Consider the following 24,249-nt stretch of genomic DNA (forward strand, 5'->3'; position numbering starts at 1 on the left):
GGGAGCTGGAAGAGTGTCAGCTTGAGGGACCCAGAGGGCGATTAAAGGGAGTTGATGGGGCGGTGTCCTGGGTGGGAGGGTATGCTTTGTTGGGACGTCATCAGTCTGGCTGGCCTTTGAATGGAAGCTTCTTCCAAGAGACCGATGTGACCCTGTGTTCTCTGTGGGCAGGGGTCGGGCAGTGTTCTGGGACATCAAGAACCGTCTGCCACGCTCAGTGACTACAGTTCAGTGGGAGAACAGCTTCGTGTCCGTGTACAGTAAGGACAATCCCAACCTGCTGTTCAACATGTGTGGTTTTGAGTGCCGCATCCTGCCTAAGTGCCGCACCAGCTACGAGGAGTTCACCCACAAGGACGGGGTCTGGAACCTACAGAATGAGGTACAGTCTTGGGTGGGGCCGGGGGTAGGAGCAGGCCCAGCTCCATCCTCACGGGTGTGGGGCAAGAGGCACGGCGGCACACTTTCCATCGTCAGTCAGCTGGGCCTTCCTGGGAGGCTAGGGCTTAGTGGTGGTCAGAGTTGTTTCTTGTTCCCCTGGCATTTCCAGAGGTAGTTAACCTTGAGCTTGTGGTTTAGGTGACTAAAGAGCGGACAGCTCAGTGTTTCCTGCGTGTGGATGATGAGTCAATGCAGCGCTTCCACAACCGCGTGCGTCAAATTCTGATGGCCTCTGGCTCCACCACCTTCACGAAGGTACACGCAGTAGTCATGGCCTCTGTCTGGCTCATCCCTTCCGCCCTTCCCGGCTTTTTTCTTTTTTCCCAGCTGTGCTCAGTGTACAGTCTCCATGCTTCATGGTACTGCAGCTTGGAGTGTCAGATCAATTCACAGTGGTTTCCTGAGAATCCCTGTAGGAATTCTATAGCCTGCATCTGCGTAGTTGCAATGCTTCTAAGTTAAGGTGAGAGTAGAAGTGGGATTTTTAAATTTGGACAAAAATCACTATTTTTGCGTCTTCCCCAACCTGGCTTGTTATCCAGGTCATACATTTAATCTTTTGACCTTTAACGTAGCATGCATGTTAAAAAGCAAGTATAACAAGCTATCTTTGTTTATTTCCTCTTTAGTTGCTTCCAAAGCCCCCCGCTCCACCCCTTTGGAAGGCAGCTGGAATTGAGAAAGAGTAATCTGAAGATTACTTAACTGTGTGTGCTTACGTTTTTTTCAAGGTTTAAAAAGTTGCCTTGCTCTTTCTGCTGTTTTCCCATTCTAGAAATGGTGCACATGAATGTCCTGGCTGTTGCTCTCAAGAGCATCAGTTATACCAAAAAGAAAGGGAAGTCTAGGTTCTTATCAGGTTGTGTTTCAAAGTCATTGTCCAGTTTCTAGCTGTGGTGATGAGGCAGCGTGATACTGGTGAATTTGAAATCACTAGTGATCACAGAGCAGGCAAAACTGTGAACTTCACAGGCAGATTAAACACTGTCGTGATGTGATCAGCCCCAGATTTGCTGTGCAACTCAAAGATCTAGAAAAATGGCAGTATATTCTGCTCTTGCCCCATCAGTTTGGATTCATTATGCTGACAACTCAGGTGGCATCGTGCACCACAAAGAAGCAAGACGTAAAAACACGTAGGGGGATAACCTGGTTCTTTTTCAATGCATATAATACATATATAGAGATAAAATGCCCCAGTGTGTTAAAAAAAATATCACCTCCTCCTGACTTGTCTTAGAGTAACTCTTAGCTGTAGCATTTTCTCCCCTTCTGGCTTTCCTATCCCTTTAAATATGTAATAAAGAAGGCTTTCAGTTTTCTAGTAGAGTTTTTTAATAGTTTTGTTAAGGATACATTTTTTTTTAATGATACTCCTTATCTCAACTCCCTCATGATACATTTGGGGGGTATAGTGCAGGGAAAAGTGTCTGTCTTCTTAGGTTGGTTTATGTCCTCTAGAGTCAGGTGACAGGAATTGTGTAACTCATTCATTCCTTGTGTTCAAGGCATACACACACGCTGCCTGTGAGAGTCTCTGCCTTCCTCGAGCTCACTGCCTAGTTGGCTAGACATGCATAGTCAAGAGAACTATAGTACCATATGGTTTTAGAGCTCTTGTGTTATTTGGGGATCAGTGAAAGTCCTCACGGTCTTGACTCTAGCCCAGTCTGGGAAAGGGAGAAAGACTTCCCAAAAGAAATAACAGGTGAGAGACAGGTGAGGGAGGGCCTTCTTTCAGCTAGAGGTATGAAGAGGTAGCAAGCATAGTGTCTGTGGGGCCATAAAAAGTTTGGGGCAATAGAATTGTGGAAGAGATGGAGGCGGAACAGATAAGAGCTAGATGATGGAGGTCATCACCGCCTCATTAATCCCATAAGGGTCCTGAGCACGGGGTGACTGTTCAGGTTTCTGAGTTAGGTGGTTCACTCGTGCAGCTGTGGGGAAGATGGATTCAGAAGAGTAGGAAGAAAGATGAGGTTTGGGGGCTCTGCTGAAGGCCAGATAAAAATGATGAGAACACTGAAGGTAGAGGGATGGGGAAACAGATTTGATAAGTAGTTAGTAGATAAAAGTCAGCAGAGCTTCATCGTGGTGACATGCCAGAGGGAAAGGAAGTCAAAATAACATTCAGTTTTTGGTATGGGTGACTGGATGGATGATGGAGCCACCAACTGGAAGACTACAGGGAGAAGAGTGAGTTAGGAGAGAAGATAAATGGATTTAGTTTAGGGTATAAGAAGTTTGATGTTCCTAAAAACATCCAGATAGAGGTTCCAGCAGACACTTACTGAAATCACATTTCTTCAGTTCCAAGGTAAATATATCCATATATAAGTGTATGTATTTTGTCCCTCTTAGCGGTACCTCTTAGATTTGATGAAAAAAAAGTATTACAGGCTTGAAGCTCCAGGGAGAGAAATGAGATGAGAAAGTAAGAGGTTAGGGGGAACTTAGAGGTTCCTATAGGATGTTCAGGTAGAGATAACTTTGCACCCTGGAGCTTGGAGAAGATGTCTGGATTGCAAATGTAGGTTTAAGAGCCTGTCAGCATAAAGGCGATGGTTGAAAGCTCAAGATGAGCAAGATTATCTGGGGAAAGCGGAAGGATCGAGAAGAGCAGAGGGATGAGTTTGAAACCTTAGGGAACACTGAGCATCAGTGTGGCCAGACTGGGCGACTGCTGGGCCACGGGCTCCAAGCCTGTCAAGAATCGGGACGGGCACTTAACAGTGTCAGTTGCCTCAGAGTGTTTCAGTCAGATAAGGCCTGACAAGTAGCCATTGGATTTGGCAGTCAGGACGTCATTGGTGACCTTAGCAAAAGCTGTTTCAGAAATAGTGGGGAGAGATGCCAGATTGCAGTGGGTGAGGCTTTATGGGAAGTGAGGGAGTGGAGACACCAAGGACTGTCAGTCTGCCAGAGCAGCTGGAGGTGGAGGGACACGAGACGCCACCTAGAGGAAGATAGAAGTCAGGGCAGGTATTTTAAATGGGAGTGATGGGAGTCAGTGCACAGTAGGGAGCCAGCAGCGTTCTGAGTGCAGCAGAGACGTGATAAGCGATGGAGTGGTGTCTGCTCAGCAGAAATAGGTACAGGGACGCATCCTCTGAACCTAGTAGAAAGAGGTCAGTATTGATGTGAATGTAGATAAGTATAGTGGGAAGCTGTAACAAATCTTGCTTTTTTCAGTTTTCCCAGGGCTGGAGTGAGTGGCATAGGATGTTTTAATTGAGCACAGCAGTGGGGGTGTGATTCAGTTGTTGAAGGAGGGGTGTGATTCAGAATAACATACTGAGGGCTTTAAGAGAGTGAAGACAGCTGTGAGTGAGTGCCTCTTCCCAGGACTCAGCTATTCAAGCACTCAGCGAGGGGCTGGAGAAGGTATATCGATTCTAGTGCTGATTTAGGATGGGGGCTTTGTCATAGGGCTGTTGGGGAGTCATGAGGGACTGGATGCAGGGAGTCAAAGGTGCTGGCCCCATTGGAATCCTGGATATTGGGCGGGGGAGAAGGTCGAGACCAGAGAGGCAAATGGCCCTGGGGGAAAAAAGGCAGGGTTCAAGGGAATAGATGTGTGAGAGGTTAGAGCCAGAGGTCAGGGGGGGCAGTGTGATGTAGTTGTTAGAATAATGGTTCGGGAGTCAAACTAGGTTCAGTCCTAGCTCTGCCACGTTACTGGTTGGGATCTGAGTTAAGTCACTCACGCACTGTGGGCCTCAGTTCCCGCATCTGTAAAATGGGGGACTCACTTGTAGTCATTACTGATGCTACAGCTTTAGGTACATTCTTGCTTTATGTACGGGCAGTGTGCTCGCCCAAGCTTGGAGCCAGGACGCCCTCAGTCCTAGTAGTGGCTATGAAATAAGACTGGAACATTTAAACAAGACTCTGGTAAGTGCCAGAAATAACAGAAGGAAAATAGCAACGTACCACGTTCGAGCACCTGACCTGTAAGGTACAACCTACCTAACTTTAGCTTCTGGAGGACCGACAGGAACTCCTGCCGAGTTCCCTGTCTTCTCTCCCTCTCACCAGGGAGTCCCTTTAAGCATGTGTAGATGACTTAGAGGAAACAAACATCTTTGCCCAGCAGTAGGTGTATTTCTCTGTCCTTTTTTGTTTTGATTTTTATTTTACATTATTTTTAATAAACTTTTTTTTAGAGCAGTTCTAGATTTATAATAAAATCGAAAGGAAGGTACCAAGATTTCCCATAAAATCCCTGCGCCTGCATTCCTCACCAGAGTGGTACATTTATACCACAGAAGAACCTACATTGATACATTGTGACCATCCAAAGTCCCAAGTTTACCTTAGGGTTCACTCTTGGTGTGGTATATATTCTCTGGGATTGAACACATATATAAGAATACTTGCGCTCAGTCACTCAGTTGTGTCTCGCCCTTTGCAGCCCCATGGACTGTAGCCTGCCAGTCTCCTTTGTCCTTGGAATTCTCCAGGCAAGAATACTGGGGTGGGTTGCCATGCCCTCCTCCAGGGGATCTTCCCAGCCCAGGGATTGCAGATGGATTCTTTAGCACTAGCGCCACTTGGGAAGCCAATAAGAACACATATCCATTGCTAAAATAACATACAGTTTTCATGCCCTAAAAGATCCTCTCTGCCTCTTTGTCTCCCCTGCCCCCACCCCAGCCATACATTTAGTTTTAAATAGAAGAAAAATCAGTCTCTACTATATCATGGTTTAAAAGGATACAGTAAAAGTTATCATTAAGTTCTCTAATAGTTATGTTTTCATTTATAGTAAAAAGAAATTAAATACTAACAAAATCCATAAAACACCAGCAACCCATTGTCCTAACATCAGTTTTATTTTTCCACATTACATTCCAAGTTGGTCATGTATTATGATGTGCAGGTTATGTACATTGAATTTGTCTCATTTATGAAGACATAACATGTGTGAAGTTCTTAACCATGGTACATGGTACACGGTACATGGAATCACTCAGTGTCATTTCCTTCTTGTTTCCACTCATCCCCGGAAACTACTACTCTTCTTAAAGGAACATGATGCTGTCTGGGAATTCATACTTATTCCCTACCAGAAATACAGCACTGGTAGCTACAGCAGAACTGGGGTGCTCTGTGATACAAACCATGCAGCCTGTGATTCCAAGGGCCAAATACAGTCAGAGAACTTATTACTAAGCCTCAGGTACCCTGTTGAAGTCTTTGCTTTACTGCCAGATCTAGCCCGTTCTGGCCCCCAGCTGCTGCTGTAGGTCTGTTGCTCAGATGCTCAGTTTTGCTTTTGTGACTTGGTTCAGGCTGTTACCTCACTCTGGGGTCACTTCGTACTGCCTGTCCTGAATACTGTTTGCTCAAGGCTGATTCCTATGATAACTCCAGCCAGTGTGATCTTTCACGTCAACAATTGTCTGACAAACATTCCTTGCCTTAAAACCTTGATTATATCTTTTGGGATAAACTTTTAGTTTATTCTCTTTTTTTAATGGATCTTTTTCAAAAATTGCTTTTGGTTTTTTTTAATTTTATTTTTTCTCTTTGCTATTTCATTGGTTCTGTTCTTTTGCTTACTTTGGGTTTAATTTGCTCTTCATTTTCTAGTCTGTCAAAGTAAAGGTTAAATGACAATTTTGGACCTTTCATTTTAATGGACATACTTAGTGCTGAAAAATCTCCTTTTAAGCACTGCTTTAGCTGCATCCCTCAAATTTTGATAGGTTTTCCTTTTCATTCAGTTAAAAATGTTTTCTGATTTCCCTTGTGAGTTCTTATTTTACCCATACTTAGAAGTATGCTGTTTAATTTTCAAATATTGAGGTGTTTTTCCAGATTCAGTTCAGTTCAGTCGCTCAGTCGCATCCGACTCCTTGTGACCCCATGAATCGCAGCACGCCAGGCCTCCGTGTCCATCACCAACTCCCGGAGTTCACTCAGACTCTCGTCCATCGAGTCGGTGATGCCATCCAGCCATCTCATCCTCTGTTGTCCCCTTTTCCTCTTGCCCCCAATCCCTCCCAGCATCAGAGTCTTTTCCAATGAGTCAACTCTTCGCATGAGGTGGCCAAAGTACTGGAGTTTCAGCTTCAGCATGATTCCCTCCAAAGAAATCCCAGGGCCGATCTCCTTCAGAATGGACTGGTTGGATCTCCTTGCAGTCCAAGGGACTCTCACGAGTCTTCTCCAACACCACAGTTCAAAAGCATCAATTCTTCGGCGCTCAGCCTTCTTCACAGTCCAACTCTCACATCCATACATGACCACTGGAAAAACAATAGCCTTGACTAGACGGACCTTTGTTGGCAAAGTAATGTCTCTGCTTTTGAATATGCTGTCTAGGTTGGTCATAACTTTCCTTCCAAGGAGTAAGTGTCTTTTAATCTCATGGCTTCAGTCACCATCTGCAGTGATTTTGGAGCCCAAAAAAATAAAGTCTGACACTGTTTCGCCATCTATTTGCCATGAAGTGATGGGACTGGATGTCGTGATATTCGTTTTCTGAATGTTGAGCTTTAAGCCAACTTTTTCACTCTCCACTTTCACTTTCATCAAGAGGCTCTTTAGTTCCTCTTCACTTTCTGCCATAAGGGTGGTATCATCTGCATATCTGAGGTTATTGATATTTCTCCCAGCAATCTTGATTCCAGCTTGTGCTTCTTCCAATCCAGCGTTTTTCATGATATACTCTGCATAGAAGTTAAATAAGCAGGGTGACAATATACAGCCTTGACGTACTCCTTTTCCTATTTGGAACCAGTCTGTTGTTCCATGTCCAGTTCTAACTGTTGCTTCCTGACCTGCATACAGATTTCTCAAGAGGCAGGTCAGGTGGTCTGGTATGCCCATCTCTTTCAGAATTTTCCATAGTTTATTGTGATCCACACAGTCAGAGGCTTTGGCATAGTCAATAAAGCAGAAATAGATGTTTTTCTGGAACTCTTTTGCTTTTTCCATGATCCAGTGGATGTTGGCGATTTGATCTCTGGTTCCTCTGCCTTTTCTAAAACCAGCTTGAACATTGGGAAGTTCATGGTTCACGCATTGCTGAAGCTAGATACCTCTGTGTTATTGGTGTCTAGTTAATTCTATTATGGTCAGATCTTTATGATCTTAGTTTTTCAAATGTAGACTTGTTTTATGGTTTAGCCTATATGGTGACTGTCTCCTGTGTACTTGAAAAAGAATCTGTATTCTGCTGCTGTTGGGTTTTACAGATGTCATTTAGGTTCTGTAAGTTGTGTTGTTCAAGTCCTTTAATGTCTTTTTTTTTCTTTTGCCTATTTCTGTCAGTTACTGAAAGAAGAGTGTTGGAAGTTGTGGATTTATTTCCCCTTCCAGGTTCCTCTTTTTATTTTTGGCTTCAGAGATAGCATTCACTTTATTAAACTCATCTAAGCTTATAATATAAAGACACATGACATTTTCCCAGAAATTTATACTTTTTTTGAGCATGAAAGGATGTCTGAAATTCAGACTGCTCTGGTATCTTAAATATTTAGTGAAAGTTGGACAAACATACTTGGCTTGCAGATGAAAAACCAGTGAGTCACCAGGAGATTAGCAGGTTTAGGGGAGTAGGGAGCCATCTCACTGAGACACATTTTTCTTCAGAAACCTGCATATGGGAGATGACCAAGGCGTGTGCCAGGTGGAATGCTGTTATCATGTACCTGAAGACCCAGCTGCAATTAGAAATTAACTTTGCAGCTGGTGCACACATAGACGTTTCAGTAGATAGAAGCAGCGCTGTTGGCGCCCTGACAAGGTATATAGAGTCCATATCCTTGGGCATCATTATATGCTTTGTTTTCTTTGAATCTTAGTATTTCAACAGGTCCATCATTTTTTGTTTTTTGGTTTTTTTTTGCTTCATATATTTTGAGGCTGTATTATTAAGTACCAGTATGTTTAGAATTATCATATCTTAATGAATTGACTCCTTTATCATCATGAAATGTCCTTTGTTCCTTGTAATATTGTCTGCTCTAAAGTCTACATTGTCTGGTATCAGTACTACCCCTTTAGCTTTGTTTTGTGTGTGCATGGATGTCTTTTTCCATCTTTATACTTTTAAGCTGTGTCATTATAATTAACGTTAACTTCTTACAGATTGCACTAAGTTGGTTCTTGCTTTTTAAATTCATTTGAACAGTCTTTGCCATACGAGTAGTCTAAACACTCCAGTTAAGTTTGAGATAACTATCAGTATGGTTGAGTTTAAATCTGCCATCTGTTCTTTGTTCTGGTTTTTTTCCTCTTTTCCTGCCTTCTTTTTAACTTATTTTTTAAACATGAGAAAAACAAAGGTTTCATAACATAAATCTGTAAAAAGAGACCCAGGAAAACTTGAGTAACTAATTTTCCAAGTTTCTTTTGGATTAAGTGGGGATTTTGGTATGATTTTAATTTATCTCCACTCTTTGAGTATTAGCTACGGTTCTTTGGTTTTTTTGGTGGCTCTAGGGTTTACAGTGTACATCTCTGTCTTACTGTGACCACTAGTCTATTACATTGCATATTGTATGATAACCTTACAGTAGTTGACTTTCATTTTTCCCCTCATTCTTTGTAGTGTTAACTTTACCTATATTATAAACACAGTGATACATTGTTGTTCTTTGGACTTTAAACAGTCTTTTAATCTTCTATAGAAATTACAAAATGAGAAAAAATGTCTTTTTACCCACATACTGTTTCCAGTGTTCTTTATGACTTTATGTAGATCCACGTTTCCATCTGGTATTTTCTTTCTGCTCGAAGAATGTCCTTTAACATCGCTTGTAGTAAGTGTCTACTGGCAGTGAATATGCTCTGCTTTTGTTTGTCAGGAAAAGTATTTATTTTGCCTTCATTATTTTCTTCTGAAGCTTTAAAATGTTGTAAATCCAATCAATATATTTTAAATTTTCAGATACTGAAATTTTTATCTCTAGAAGTTTCATTTGGGTCTTTAACAACTATTTCTCTCCTCATTATGTTCATGTTTTTCTTGTATATTCAAGCATAATTATAAATGCTGCAGGTCTTTGTCTACTAATTCCATCATCTGTTGTTCTGTTTCTTTTTGGCTGTGCTGGGTCTTCGTTGCTGTGTAGGCTTTCTTTAGTTGCAGCAGCCAGGGCTCCTCTTTAGTTGAGGTGGGTGAGTCTCTCAGTGCAGTGTCTTTTCTTGTGGAGCACAGGCTCTAGGGCGTGTGGGCTTCAGGAGTTGCATCGTGCAGGCTCAGGAGTCGCGGCTCCTGGGTCTTAGCTGTGGCACACAGCAGATGTGTTGCGTCATGCGGCTCTTCCGTGTGGACGTATCATGTCCTGTGGGCTCTGGAGCGTGCGGCCTCAGTAGTTGCAGTGCTGGGACTTAGTTGCTCCACAGCATGTGGGATCTTAGTTCCCCAATCAAACCCACATCTGCAGTGTTGCTAGGTGAATTCTTAGCCACTGGACCCGACCAGGGAAGTCCCTCTTATTTTCTGTCTGTATGGATTTGTTTATTCTGGATGTGTAATATAAGCGGATCATGGATATGACCTTTTTCATCAGGCTTCTTTCACTTAGCATGTTTTCAAGGTTTATTCATGTTGTAGCATGTATGGCAATGGCACCAGTACTCTTGCCTGGAAAATCCCATGGACGGAGGAGCCTGGTAGGCTGCAGTCCATGGGGTCACGAAGAGTCAGACACGACTGAGTGACTTCACTTTCACTTTTCACTTTCACGCGTTGGAGAAGGAAATGGCAACCCACTCCAGTGTTGTTGCCTGGAGAATCCCAGGGACAGGGGAGCCTGGTAGGCTGCCGTCTATGGGGTTGCACAGAGTCGGACACGACTGAAGCGACTTAGCAGCAGCAGCATGTATGAGTATTTCAGTCCTTTTCATGGATAAATAATACTTCGTTATATGGCTGTACCACATTTTGTCAGTAGATGGACATTTGGGGATTTTCTGTTTTCTGGCTATTATGAATAATGCTTTTATGAACAATCTGTGTACACATTTGTAATGTGACTTTTTAATGTATTTATTTAGGCTGTGCTGGGTCTTCAGTGGTGTGCATGGTCTTTCTCTAGTTGGAGCAGGCAAGGGCTACTCTCTGGTTGTGTGTGGGCTTCTCTTGTTGCGGAGCTTGGGCCCTAGAGCTCAGCCTCAGGAGTTGTGGCACGTGGACATAGTTGCCCTGTGGTGTGGAATCTTCCTGGGCCAGAGAGCAAACCCTTGTGCCCTGCATTGGCAGGCGGATTCTTAACCACTGGACCACCAGGGAAGTCCATGTACACATTTTTGTGTGGACATAAGTTTTTATTTCTCTTGGGTGTATACCTGGATTATTGAGTCATACAGTTACTCTGTTTAACCTTTTGAGGAACTGCCAGGCTGTTTCAGTGTGGCTATACTATTTTAAATTACCATTAGCAGTATATGGTAATTGTATTTTCTCCACATCCTTGCTAATACTTGTCACTCACTCATCGCCATTCCAATGTGTGTTAAGTATATCTCATAGTGATTTTGATTTATACACACTTCCCAAATGACATTGAGCTCAGCTCTTTATTGAGAACTAGAGAGAATTTAGCCAATTGTATCTAGTGATTCCCAGCCACAGTCCTCTCCCTGCAAGGACTTATTCATAATTTACTTTCTTCTCACTGTCTTCAGATTGTGAATAAATGGAACACAGCTCTTATTGGCCTTATGACATACTTTCGAGAGGCTGTGGTAAACACCCAGGAGCTCCTGGACTTGCTGGTGAAGTGTGAGAACAAGATCCAGACACGAATCAAGATTGGCCTCAACTCCAAGATGCCGAGTCGATTCCCCCCTGTCGTTTTCTACACCCCTAAGGAGTTGGGTGGACTTGGCATGCTCTCAATGGGCCATGTGCTCATTCCCCAGTCTGATCTCAGGTAGGACTTTGCTAAGAATCTTGCTAGACCCTGAGGAAAAGGGGATGTTTCTTTATTTTTAGCCTAATCTTGGTTGTGCCCCCGAACAGGTGGTCCAAGCAGACAGATGTAGGTATCACACACTTCCGTTCAGGAATGAGCCATGAAGAAGACCAGCTGATTCCCAATTTGTATCGCTACATACAGCCATGGGAGAGTGAGTTCATTGATTCTCAGCGGGTCTGGGCTGAGTATGCACTCAAGAGACAAGAGGCCATTGCTCAGAACAGGTGGGCATCCACAAGGGTGTAGCAGTTCTGTCGGAGGAGGAGGGGTGACCTTTGAGCCCTGCCTAGAGGTCAGGGCAGAGCATGCCGTATTTTGTGGAGTCAAGAAAGTAGGTTCTATATCTGACCATATTTATCCTTGGCTAGGGAGGAATGCTGAACTTTTCATATATGTATTTAAGTTTGATCTTTTTTCCTTGGCAGACGACTGACCCTAGAAGATCTAGAAGATTCATGGGATCGTGGCATTCCTCGAATCAACACTCTGTTCCAGAAGGACAGGCACACACTGGCTTATGATAAGGGCTGGCGTGTTCGAACTGACTTTAAGCAGTACCAGGTACTGGAGGGGACTGTGGCTGTTCTGGGAACCGGGGGCAGTGGGCTCCTGGAAGCTTGACTGGACCTGCCTTGCCTTCTAGGTTTTGAAGCAGAATCCTTTCTGGTGGACACACCAGCGGCATGATGGGAAGCTCTGGAACCTGAACAACTACCGTACCGACATGATCCAGGCCCTGGGCGGTGTGGAAGGCATTCTGGAACACACCCTCTTCAAGGGCACTTACTTCCCTACCTGGGAGGGGCTTTTCTGGTGAGGATTCTATTCTCTTCTTACAGTTGCTAGTCAGTTTTTATTCATTGATTTATTTTTTGGCGGTGCCGCAGGGCTTGCAGGATCTTGGTTCTCTGATCAGTGATCAAACCTGCACCCCCTGCATTGGATCTGTGGAGTCTTAACCACTGGACCACCAGGGAAATCCCTGTTCTCTCTACAGTGATCTCTCACATGTCACAGCTCTCTTGAATTCATCCCTTGTGTGCCTTTGTCTGCTACTGCGGAGTTTCCCAGACAGCCACCCCAGGAGGTCAGCAGTATTCTGGTGGGGGATGGCAGGACATCACTTTACCTGATCTCTTCTGTTTCCCAGGGAGAAAGCCAGTGGTTTTGAGGAGTCCATGAAGTGGAAGAAGCTCACCAATGCCCAGCGATCAGGATTGAACCAGATTCCCAATCGTAGGTTCACCCTCTGGTGGTCCCCAACCATCAACCGAGCCAACGTGAGTGTGATTGGTAGATATGGGAATGGGAAGCTAAAAGCAAGGGTTTCTCCCTCCTTAATGATTCCTGAAACCAGAGTCTCTCAGTTTCTACTCTCCTCTTCCTCCCATCAGGTGTACGTGGGCTTTCAGGTGCAGCTGGACCTGACTGGTATCTTCATGCACGGCAAGATCCCCACGCTGAAGATCTCTCTCATCCAGATCTTCCGAGCTCACTTGTGGCAGAAGATCCACGAGAGCATCGTTATGGACTTGTGTCAGGTGCGCCTGAATGAGGGGGAAGGATGCCACGGAAAGTCCAGTCTGCTTGCTCTCTCTTTTGGGTGTGGAAATCCACCCTCGGAGCTCCGAGGATGAGACTTCTGTTGTGGTCCCAGCTGCCCCATTATCTTCAGTCTGTCAGCCCCTATGCCAAGTGGGCTTCCATAATCAGTCATAACCTTTCCACCTTCGCCTCCAGGTGTTTGATCAGGAACTGGATGCACTGGAGATCGAGACAGTTCAGAAGGAGACAATCCACCCCCGAAAGTCCTATAAGATGAATTCTTCCTGTGCAGATATCCTGCTGTTTGCATCCTATAAGTGGAATGTCTCCCGGCCCTCATTGCTGGCCGACTCTAAGTAAGTGCCTTCTGACAGGGCCCTGAGCATCTGGGAACCTTCATTTTACTGTTTTAGCAGCACTACTTTTGAAATTGTCCCTGGCTGCCTTTCTGTATAATTAGAAGCCCATGCTACCCCCTGATTCTGTCAACACCTTCAGCCAGGTCTGCTGATTGGTGCATCTTGCTGATCTAGAATAGGAGAGGGGTTGGTTTTAAGATGTAGACAGAGCGATTGAGAGTTCTTGGTGTTCTGGGGATATTGGTTGTACCAGTGTCTTCCTGGAAGCCTAGACTCCTGACCCCTCTCCACTTTCAGGGATGTGATGGATAGCACCACCACTCAGAAGTATTGGATTGATATACAGTTGCGCTGGGGGGACTACGATTCCCATGACATTGAGCGTTATGCCCGGGCCAAGTTCTTGGACTACACCACAGACAACATGAGTATCTACCCTTCGCCCACTGGTGTGCTCATTGCTATTGACCTGGCATATAACCTGCATAGGTAAGTTGAGGCTCAAAAGCATGTGTTTTTCCTCAGCCCCATACTTTGTTTTAATTTTTAAGAATTATTTATTTTTAGCTGATGGATAACTGCTTTACAACATTGTGTTAGTTTCTGCCATTCATCAACATGAATTGGTCATAGGTGTATCATATGGCCCCTCCCTCTTGAACATCTCTCCCACCCCATTAATTTTTATTTTATATTGAATTATAGTTGATTTACAGTGTTGTGTTAATGTCAGGTGCAGAGCAAAGTGACTTAGTTATACCTATAGCAATTTTTCTTCAGATTCAGATTCCATATAGGTTATTACACAGTCTTGAGTTATCTGTGCTATACAGTAGGTCCCTGTTATTTATCTGTTTTATATACAGTAGTGTATACATGTTATTATCAGCCTCCTAATTCGTCCCTCCCCCCACCCCATACTTCGGTATGCATGTGCTTTTTGGTTTGCCCAGGTGAGGCTGAGGTTTGCTGGTTTGCTCATCTGGGTCACTGACTCTTCCTCGCCTCTGTGTACATGAGCAGACACTTTCATCTCAGCCTGGCGAACAGTCTTTTCTTCCTCTGTAGTTGCATTTTGCCTTGTTCCTGGGACTTCTAGTCTGGTCTTAATCTTTCTTGCCTCTTTCCCCTTCACAGTGCCTATGGAAACTGGTTCCCTGGCAGCAAGCCTCTCATACAGCAGGCCATGGCCAAGATCATGAAGGCAAACCCTGCCTTGTATGTGTTACGTGAACGGATCCGTAAGGGGCTGCAGCTCTATTCTTCTGAGCCCACTGAGCCCTATCTGTCCTCTCAGAACTACGGTGAGCTCTTCTCCAACCAGATTATCTGGTTTGTGGATGACACCAATGTCTACAGAGTGACTATCCATAAGGTGAGAGTTAGACGCGTGTGAGGGTGTGGGACTTTGTATGTGCCTATGGGAGGGTGACTGGACAAGTGTGTGCGTACTGGAAGGAAGGCAGGCTGATTGTGTCTAGACTGTGCTAACTGATGTAATCATTCTTTAGACCTTTGAAGGGAACTTGACCACCAAGCCCATCAATGGGGCCATCTTCATCTTCAACCCACGCACAGGGCAGCTGTTTCTCAAGATAATTCACACATCTGTGTGGGCTGGACAGAAGCGTTTGGGACAGGTGAGCCTGTTAAAGGGTAGAGAGGCTGTAGAACCTTGCTGCCTCTTATTCTTTGGTATTGGGTGGATGTGTGAGATAGAATCTCCGTATTTCTCTCTTTCCAAGTTTGAGGGTATCTCATTTACACTTTTCCCCCTGAATTACTTAACTTGGGAAGTGTTCTTCTTGTAAGAAGTCCAAGAATAATTGAGGTCCATCATCACCTACTAACTGGGCTCTCTGCTTCATGAATCTTGTGTCTCTAACCTATCTTGAAGAGGGCTATGAAAAATCATCTTTCTAAAGGGAGCACACACTCTTAAAATGTCGGTTTCTCCAAATCTCTTCTCTACCTCAAAGCCTTTGGTAACCCCTTACATCTTGCTGAGTTAACGCTTTGGTTTTCTAGGTACTTCATATCTAGGTAGGCTGTCATTTGTCTAGCCACAGTTTCTCATCCTCTGTAGCATGTGCCCTCTGGCAGTCAGTCCAGGATCCTGGTATCCCAAACCCTGGTGAACATCTCCGCCTCTGTGGCTTTGCTAGCATGAACTCTTCTCTTAGCTCTGTTAATCACTGTCTTACTCATTCCTCAAGACTTCTTTCTTTGTGTAACATTTTGTGACCTTTAGCCTTAATTTCTTTTGTCCCTGACATAGTGTGTGTATAATCAAACACTAGCTTGTGTGAGTTTTGTCTGGCCAGCTAGGTTGAAACATCCTTTGGGGCAAGACAATTGGACGTTTTTTCTATAGCTCTTGAGTACTTAACAGTTAGTAGCATACAGTAGAAACATAGGGTAAGGATAAGTGTTTCAAGACTGGGATGTTCTGTTTTATCTGAGCTGGGAGGGCAGAGACTCAGTTTCCCTGTCCTCCTCTCTTGTTTATCAGTTGGCTAAATGGAAGACAGCTGAGGAGGTGGCTGCCCTGATCCGATCTCTGCCCGTGGAGGAGCAGCCCAAGCAGATCATTGTCACTAGGAAAGGCATGCTGGATCCACTGGAGGTGAGAAGTGGTGAATGAGGTAGAAGGAAAGAGGGCTGAGACCTGCTGACTCTGTTTCTAAACTTGGACTTGATCTCGTCTCAGGTGCACTTGCTGGACTTCCCCAATATTGTGATTAAAGGATCAGAGCTCCAGCTCCCCTTCCAGGCTTGCCTCAAGGTGGAGAAGTTTGGGGATCTCATCCTTAAAGCCACTGAGCCGCAGATGGTTCTCTTTAACCTCTACGACGACTGGCTCAAGACTATCTCATCTTACACGGTATGAAACCACCTTGCTGGGAGCGTCACTCTGAGAAGAGTGGGTTTGGGGTCACAAGAAAGTCCTGTGCCTTAGCTTTCTCACAGGCCTCTTGGGGGCTTATTTTCACCTCATCCACCTGTGGATGGGCCAGTGCCCCGCCTGTGGTGAGGGGTACCCCTTAGGGGTGAGTTTCCGAAGGGGTGGGCTGGAGGAGAGGGAAGAGCGTCCAGTTGCTAACCTCTCATGCCGCCACACCTCTCCCCAGGCCTTCTCCCGCCTCATCCTGATCCTGCGCGCCCTGCACGTAAACAACGACCGCGCGAAGGTGATCCTGAAGCCAGACAAGACCACGATCACAGAGCCGCACCACATCTGGCCCACTCTGACTGACGAGGAGTGGATCAAGGTGGAGGTGCAGCTCAAGGACCTTATCTTGGCTGACTACGGCAAGAAAAACAAGTGAGCAGGGGTGGGGGCTACAGAGGAGAGCTGCAGGGGGTGACACAGGCGGCTCAGTATCTGGTTTCTGGGATTTTCGAAACATGTTAAGCCAAGACGATTCTCAAGAAATTGTCGTGGAGATGCCTATAGGCAGTGTCTTCTGATGGTACAGGAAGTGTCCATGTCTCAGGGCTCAAGCTGACTCTTGGGCACTGTTCCTCAGCAGAGGCATTGTTGCCATTTTGAGCAGGGTGTTTCTTTACTGTCCATGCAGTCCAGGGAGCTCTCACATCCCAGACCCCTCAGTACGACTGCTCATCTCACACACACGCACACGAAGTTCTCACATCCCAGACCCCACAGTAGCACAGCTAATAAAACACACACACACTTTCCTTTTTTCTCTTTCCCTGTCATTTTTGCAACCAAAAATGTCCATAGATTTCCAGACACTGGTAAGGGTGACTGACGTGTCAACTCTGATTGAGAACTTGTTTCAGGATTTTCGTTTTTGAAAGTTTTTCCAGTTTCAGGGCACTTTTTGTTGAGGTAGAGTGGGAGGTGTGGTTGCTAAATCTGGTTTGAGCATGGTCAAAAGGTGTACAGGCACGGGGTCAGCCTGGGATGTGACAAATCTGATCCATATTAGTGTATTTCCACTTCACACTTGCCGTATAAGCATCACTTAGGATTGTCAGGGGTCAGGGTACACATGGGCTCTGTTTCTCACCCAGTTAACATGCTTGCAGTTAGGACATAAGTGACCAAGGGAAGGGATCATGGTGGTATGACTCACACTGTCCCCACAGTGTGAATGTGGCATCGCTGACACAGTCAGAAATTCGGGACATCATCCTGGGGATGGAGATCTCAGCACCATCGCAGCAGCGGCAGCAGATCGCTGAGATTGAGAAGCAGACCAAGGAACAGTCGCAGCTGACTGCAACCCAGACTCGCACTGTCAACAAGCATGGTGACGAAATAATCACCTCCACCACCAGCAACTACGAGACCCAGACTTTCTCCTCTAAGACTGAATGGAGGGTCAGGTAGTGCACGGGGCAAGACGGGTGGGGTTGGGAAGGCCTGCTGGTGCCGCGTGAGGTGCTTGAGTTGAAAAATGCCAACATTCCCTGCCTGTGTTTAGGGCCATCTCTGCCGCCAACTTGCACCTAAGGACCAATCACATCTATGTTTCATCTGATGACATCAAGGAGACTGGATACACCTATATCCTTCCCAAGAACGTGCTTAAGAAGTTTATCTGCATATCTGACCTTCGGGCCCAAGTGAGTATGTTTGTCCAACTAGGCCACAGTGTGTACTAAGCATTTATGAGCCTAAAACTCACCTGAGACTTCCTGGAACTGGAGGTGATAGTTTTGAAATTCATGGATGAGTAAAGTATATGTAAGGATAGCCAAAACAGGGAAGAATGTTTTGGCCCCCACCAGATACCAAAGCATTATTAAAGCTATGGTAATTGAGAGGAGAATGTGTGATTGGCCTAGAAGTTATTGGAAAGAAGTATCATATAGTCAGATTCATGTGTATACAATAAATCAGTTGTATCACTTGAGGATTCCACTTCATCTGTGGGATTAAGTGTGTTTTATGATATTGAAATAATCATCAAAGGAAGACTTGATTCCTACTTTGTAGCACTTACAGAAGTAAAATCCAGGTGGAATAAAAATCTGGATGTAAAATACTAAACTCTAGTAGAGTATTAGAAGAAAATATTTATTGTCTTAGTGATGGAATAATCTTAAATAAGATACATAACAGAAAACCATCATCAAAATGATTAACTTGTGTGTGACAAAGAATACCACAAAAGACAAAAACAGGAAGAAATAAAAGATAACTAAAAGATTGGGCAAAGAGTTTGAAGGTAGTTTTGAGGCGAAACCGAAGGTGGAAAAAGTGCTGCGGAGTGCTGGGTTTAAAGATGTGTACAGCTTGTTGAATGCCTGAGCTGTGTGCTTGTGTGCTCATTTATGGATACTGTACTTAAATTACTTAAATAATCAACTGGGAAATGTGTGAGCACCCATTCCTGTGTGAGCCGATTCCTGGACCCCACTCAAGATTCTGATGTGATTAAATCTGAGATGAGGTCCATGTTTAACATTTTGAATAAGCACCCCCAGGCTTTTTTGATGGAGGAGATTCTGGCCACATTTTGGGGAACTCTGACCTTGTTCCTGGAGAAGGGAATTCAGCTGGTACTAAGAATCTCTTTGGTTCCTGACCCCCTTGTCTCCAGATTGCAGGATACCTGTATGGGGTGAGCCCACCAGATAACCCCCAGGTGAAGGAGATCCGCTGCATCGTGATGGTACCACAGTGGGGCACTCACCAGACTGTGCACCTGCCTGGCCAGCTGCCCCAGCACGAGTACCTCAAGGTTAGTGGAGGAAGTGGGAGAGCTGCGGCCTCCTGCTCTCGGGGGGGTGGAGGGAAGGCAGAGGTTTTACTCTAATGGGTGGGATTCCTGGGCCCTAAAGAGCTTTCCACTGCTCTTCCTATAGGAGATGGAACCCTTAGGTTGGATCCACACTCAGCCCAACGAGTCTCCCCAGCTGTCACCCCAGGATGTCACCACCCATGCCAAGATCATGGCTGACAACCCATCTTGGGATGGCGAGAAGACCATTATCATCACCTGCAGGTGGGCTTGCACCCCCTTTGGAGGAAGGGTGATGGGAGGCTTTGCGGGCCAGGACCCAGAATGGTGGCCTGAGCTCTGACTCTGTCCTCATTCCTCTTCCAGCTTCACACCAGGCTCCTGCACCCTGACAGCCTACAAGCTGACCCCCAGTGGCTATGAATGGGGCCGCCAGAACACAGACAAGGGCAACAACCCCAAAGGCTACCTACCCTCGCACTACGAGAGGGTCCAGATGCTACTGTCGGATCGCTTCCTTGGCTTCTTTATGGTCCCTGCCCAGTCCTCGTGGAACTACAACTTCATGGGTATGTGGGGCAGGGTGTGGGCTGGGGGCAGGGGTGCACAGGAAAGTGGGGATGAGGTTAGGCCACCAGCCTTAGAACTTGGGCCCAGATTCTGGTTTAGAGATGGCCCAGGGACCCAGGCTGGGTGAGGCAGGTGGACCTTGTCAACGTTGGCCTCTTCCTTCTACTCCAAGGTGTCCGGCATGATCCCAACATGAAGTACGAGCTGCAGCTGGCAAACCCCAAAGAGTTCTACCACGAGGTGCACCGGCCCTCCCACTTCCTCAACTTCGCTCTCCTGCAGGAGGGTGAGGTCTACTCTGCGGACCGAGAGGACCTCTATGCGTAGTCGTCTCCTCACCTCTTGCTCCAGCCTTCTGGTCAAGGCTAGAGCCTGTGGCCCCACAGACAAGCTGGTGACATTCAGCAGCTTGGCCCCTTTTTCCTCTCTTCTGTGCTTGTGATATTCTTGACCCCTGGTGACTTGTAATTGTGAAAAAGTATAATAATAAATTTTGTATAAATAGGAGGTTTTGAAGTTTTTTTTCCCCTGAGCTCAGATTCTGGGTGGAGGGATGGCAGAGGCTGGACGTGTTCACAGCAAGCTGCTGGACTGAACCTCGAGGCCCCCTGTTCGGAGCTGTGGGGATAAATGTCCTCTAAGCTCAGCAAGCTGAAGGAAAGTTGGGCTTTCACACCCCTGCTGCTATGACCACATTTGCCAGTTTCCCCCCAAATACTTGTAAACCCTCACCGCTTTTCAGCATCTCTTGGAGCAGTCACTATTTTATAGAGTGTAGAAGCTCCCGGCTTGTTCTCTGTAGCTGCCGAGCCCAGCTTAGCCCCTTAAGCTTTGTGTCACTCTCAGCCTGTCCTGGAAATAGGCACACGGCTGGACAGTTGGCTGCCACTGGCTGAGGTCAGTGACAGCCCGCCTACCTCTCACCTCTTGGCTGGAGAGTTGGCAGCCAAGTCAGGCCCCATGACTCTAGACACAGGGGTGGAGCCTGGTGTGGACACTGGGGAGGGCTTGACAAAAGTGACCACTTACAGCCCTGGGCCTCAGCTCCTGGACTCCTGGCCGGAAGGTCCTACTTCCTGTGACCTTGGGGGCTTTAACAGGACAGGGTCCAGTGCCCTGAGACTCTTCCAGCCTTTTCCCTGAATCGCTCCTCCCTTGTCGCTTCTACCCCGCCCTCTACTGTCCTAAGCCGCTTCCTGGGCCGGGACTGATTGGCTTTTTCCTGCCTCAGTTGGGGGAGGAGGGTGTCGCAGCCCTGGTCGCCTTCGGGGGACATGGAGCCCAGAAGGGCGGTGCCTGGGGCGCATGGCTGCGGGCCTCGGGTGGCCGCGGGATCGGGGACGGCCGCGGAGCTCGTGTACCACCTAGCGGGGGCCCTGGGCGCTGAGCTGCAGGAGCTGGCGCGCCGCTTCGGGCCGGAGGCCGCAGCCGGACTCGTGCCACTGGTGGTGCAGGCGCTGGAGCTCCTGGAAAAGGCGGCCGTGGGGCCCGCCCCGGACTCGGTAAGTCACGGCGCCCTTCCCCAGCCGCCCGCCTGGGCCAGCGGGGGCTGACCTTAACAGCGCGGCCTCCCCAGCTGCAGGTATCCGCGCAGCAGGCGGAACTCGAGCTGCGGCGGCTGCGAGAGGAGAACGAGCGCCTCCGCAGAGAGCTGCGCTCTGGACCACAGGGTGAGTGCGGGCCTGCGGAGCTCCGTGGTCGGGGCGGCTCAGGGCTCCCCCTCTCGCGGGCCCGCCGCTGAGAACGCCCCTTCCTCAGAGGAGCGCGCTCTGCTGCGGCAGCTCAAGGAGGTGACCGACCGCCAGCGGGACGAACTCCGGGCGTACAACCGCGACCTGCTGCAGCGCAGCCAGGAGACCGAGGCGGTGAGGGCGGGGCGGGGCGACGTGAGGGGGGCGGGGCCCTGCAGGCCCTTAGGCGCCCCGCCCACCAGCCCCTTGGCTCCGCCCACAGTTGCAGGAGCAGCTGCAGCGCCTCCTGCTGGTGAATGCGGAGTTGCGGCAGAAATTGGCCGCGGTACAAACCCAGCTACGCGCCGCGCGGGACCGCGAGAGCGAACGAGAGCAGCGGCGCGCAGCGGCCGTGGAGCCGCCTCCAGAGCCGGTGCAGGGCCAGGCCGCGGGCCCCGGGTGCGAACAGAGGCGAGAGTCCGAGCGGGCGGCCGCGGGCACAAGAGCCCCGGGGACCCCCGAGGACCCGGTGAGTGCCCAATGAGGGACCGGTCCGGCTCTCGGTGGGCACTCGGGAAAGTTTTGCTGTGCTGCGTAGCAGGGCCAACAGGCTAGCTAGAAGGTGGTTACGAGTGTGCGCCCCCAGCCGGCCTCTGCCCCTACTCTCAGCCAGAGCCCCGGCCTGGCACCCATGGTAGCGCCCTGGCCTCCCAAGGCTCCCTGCCAGTCCTCTCACGTCCCTGCCCAACCGAGACACCCCCTGACCAAGCCTGTCCTTCCACAGGCAGATGCCCCGCTGCCGCCAGGGCTCCCCGCCAAGGCAGGGCAGTGCGGCTTCAGTCGAGAGGAGGTTCAGCAGATCCTTCAGGAGCGGAATGAGCTCAAAGCCAACGTGTTCCTGCTGAAGGAGGAGCTGGCCTACTTCCAGCGGTGAGGGCGTTGGGCAGGGCCTGGAGGCTCTGGGGCGCCAGGCGCACCTGTTCCCTGGCCTCGGTTCACCCGCCTCATTCTTTGAGTGGTTGATACGTCCACGGTGTCGTGTGCCAGGCACCATGCTGGGCACTGGAGGACGTGAGTCACATAGTCCCTGCCCTCCTGGATCTTCTTCCACACTGGGGAGGGCCAGTGCTGAGGGTCAGCAGCAGCGGCTGTCAGGGAAGTACTCCCAGGAGGGGTGACACCTAAGCTCAGGGGCAGAGGAGTTAGCAAGGCAGAGTGTTCCCAAAAGGGGGAACAACATGCACAGGTACTTGGGTCGAGACCTGTTCTTAGCATCCCCACTGCTTTGTCTCTGCCCTTCCTCCTCCTCCGTAGGGAGCTGCTCACAGACCACCGGGTCCCTGGGCTCCTGCTCGAAGCCATGAAGGTAGCTGTCAAAAAGCAGCGGAAGAAGATCAAGGCCAAAATGTTAGGGACTCCAGAGGAAGCAGAGAGCAGGTAAGTCCTGGCCTCCATTCCCACTGAGCCTAGTCACCTTCTGAACCCATTGCCTCAGACTGTGCTTGTCACCTAGCTTAGCCACCTCTGGAACCTACTAACCTGGCCTGGTCACCCCACCCCACCCCCCAAGCCTGCCGTGCTGAACCCGCCGGCTTCTCACTGGATCACAGCTGCTCCCACCTGCCCTGCTTGCTGCACATCCTGACTCTGCTTCTCCACAGTCTGTTTTCGGTTTCTTTGGTTTCTTGTCTTGGCTGCGTCTGTTTGTTCTCAGGCAGGTAAAGGTAAGGCCGTAGCTGCAGGCCTGTCCACGGCCTGCTATGTATCTGGCTAGAAAAGAAAAGCCTCAAGATGTCCTCTGTCTCCCCAGATTTTCCTTCTCTCCAGCTTTCTTTTTTTAACTTTTTATTTTATATTGGCGTATCGTGGATTAACAGTGTTGTGTGACAGTTTCAGGTGTACAGCAAAGTGATTCAGTTTCCTTCACTCCAGCTTTGGGGGCCCCAAAGTCGCTCTGTCCTCCCCTTCCTGCTCCTGGGGGCTGCACAGAAGGCTGAACATAGCAGACTCCCCTTGGCCCTCAGGGCCTTGATAAAGGACCCTCACATCTTCTCTTCTCTCTTCGCTCTTCTCTGCCTCAGTGACGATGAGGATGGCTCATGGCTCCTGCTCTCCAGCGATAAGGAAGACCATTCTGAACCCCCAGCCCCTGAGTCCAGAATACAGAGTTTGTATGTTGACGAAGGGACGGATGAATGTGGTGGGGGTGGAGGGTGGAGGGGCCCATCTTCCCTCCTGCTGCCCCAAGCGAGTAGCATGCCCATCCCCTCCTGCTCCTCTGGTGGCCCCTTTACCGCCCCCTGCCTCATGCTGCCCTTTCTTGCTCTGGGTCCCCTTTTTACAGCACCCCCTGCTGCCCTCAGCCCCTGTCCTTGACCTCCCTGGCAGCCAGGCTCAAAACACCTCTTGGTCTCCCCCCAGCTTTGGCCAGTGGTATCGGGGTGAAGCAGAGGCCCCTGGGACTGAGACCAGCAGTGTGGCTCCCAGCCAGCTACAGGGAGGAGAGGAGACCCCGCAGCCACCCCACCTGGAGCCGGTGGGCAGCCCGACAGCCCCCAACTCCTGACGGGTCCTGCTGTGCTCTCAATGAACATCTTTGTCTGGAGTCTCAGCTGCCCCAGAGGCCTGACTTTGGAGTCTGTCTGTGGTTGGATGTGTGACCTCAAAGGACCAGGCTCCCTCCTTCCCTGCCCTCCTCCCTGGCTCTTCTCTAATCCTGGTCTGGGTCTGATGGGAGCTCAGCCTACTTTCTTTCCTATCAGTTCGGTTCAGTAGCTCAGTGGTGACTGACTCTTTGCAACCCCATGGACTGCAGCACACCAGGCCTCCCTGTCCATCCCAGAGTTTACTCAAACTCATGTCCATTGAGTCGGTGATGCCATCCAACCATCTCATCCTCTCTTGTCCCCTTCTCCTCCTGCCTTCAATCTTTAGCAGCATTAGGGTCTTTTCCGATGAGTCAGTTCTTCCCATCAGGTGGTCAAATTATTGGAGTTTCAGCTTCAGCATC

The 24,249-nt window shown here is 48.2% G+C and overlaps 2 protein-coding genes and 1 pseudogene across 2 annotated transcripts in view; all 3 read left to right on the top strand.

Moving 5' to 3' along the window:
* The window catches only part of PRPF8 (pre-mRNA processing factor 8), a 32,399-nt gene extending 12,323 nt beyond the window's left edge, over positions 1–20,076 (top strand). The window contains exons 23-43 of the mRNA XM_006079765.4: positions 172–382; positions 580–696; positions 11,086–11,333; positions 11,423–11,602; positions 11,804–11,939; positions 12,022–12,191; positions 12,529–12,658; positions 12,773–12,919; positions 13,119–13,279; positions 13,580–13,771; positions 14,420–14,657; positions 14,794–14,922; positions 15,795–15,908; positions 15,993–16,166; positions 16,414–16,607; positions 17,399–17,638; positions 17,737–17,878; positions 18,859–18,999; positions 19,124–19,263; positions 19,366–19,568; positions 19,742–20,076. Of these exons, the coding sequence (XP_006079827.1) occupies positions 172–382; positions 580–696; positions 11,086–11,333; positions 11,423–11,602; positions 11,804–11,939; positions 12,022–12,191; positions 12,529–12,658; positions 12,773–12,919; positions 13,119–13,279; positions 13,580–13,771; positions 14,420–14,657; positions 14,794–14,922; positions 15,795–15,908; positions 15,993–16,166; positions 16,414–16,607; positions 17,399–17,638; positions 17,737–17,878; positions 18,859–18,999; positions 19,124–19,263; positions 19,366–19,568; positions 19,742–19,896 (3,562 nt within the window). The 3' untranslated portion in view covers positions 19,897–20,076. The remainder of the gene's footprint in view (positions 1–171; positions 383–579; positions 697–11,085; positions 11,334–11,422; positions 11,603–11,803; positions 11,940–12,021; positions 12,192–12,528; positions 12,659–12,772; positions 12,920–13,118; positions 13,280–13,579; positions 13,772–14,419; positions 14,658–14,793; positions 14,923–15,794; positions 15,909–15,992; positions 16,167–16,413; positions 16,608–17,398; positions 17,639–17,736; positions 17,879–18,858; positions 19,000–19,123; positions 19,264–19,365; positions 19,569–19,741) is intronic.
* LOC112583764 lies at positions 703–3,042 on the top strand (annotated as a pseudogene).
* A 507-nt stretch (positions 20,077–20,583) lies between the features above and the next one.
* On the top strand, positions 20,584–24,122 carry LOC102394997 (Rab interacting lysosomal protein). Its single transcript, XM_006079768.4, has 8 exons — positions 20,584–21,071; positions 21,146–21,239; positions 21,328–21,434; positions 21,523–21,768; positions 22,024–22,169; positions 22,554–22,676; positions 23,321–23,410; positions 23,661–24,122. The coding sequence occupies exons 1-8, from the start codon at positions 20,844–20,846 to the stop codon at positions 23,803–23,805; spliced, it is 1,179 nt and encodes a 392-aa protein (XP_006079830.1). The 5' UTR covers positions 20,584–20,843; the 3' UTR covers positions 23,806–24,122.
* Positions 24,123–24,249: the final 127 nt, after the last annotated feature.

Source organism: Bubalus bubalis, chromosome 3 (genome assembly GCF_019923935.1).
Source record: "Bubalus bubalis isolate 160015118507 breed Murrah chromosome 3, NDDB_SH_1, whole genome shotgun sequence".
NCBI lineage: Eukaryota > Metazoa > Chordata > Mammalia > Artiodactyla > Bovidae > Bubalus > Bubalus bubalis.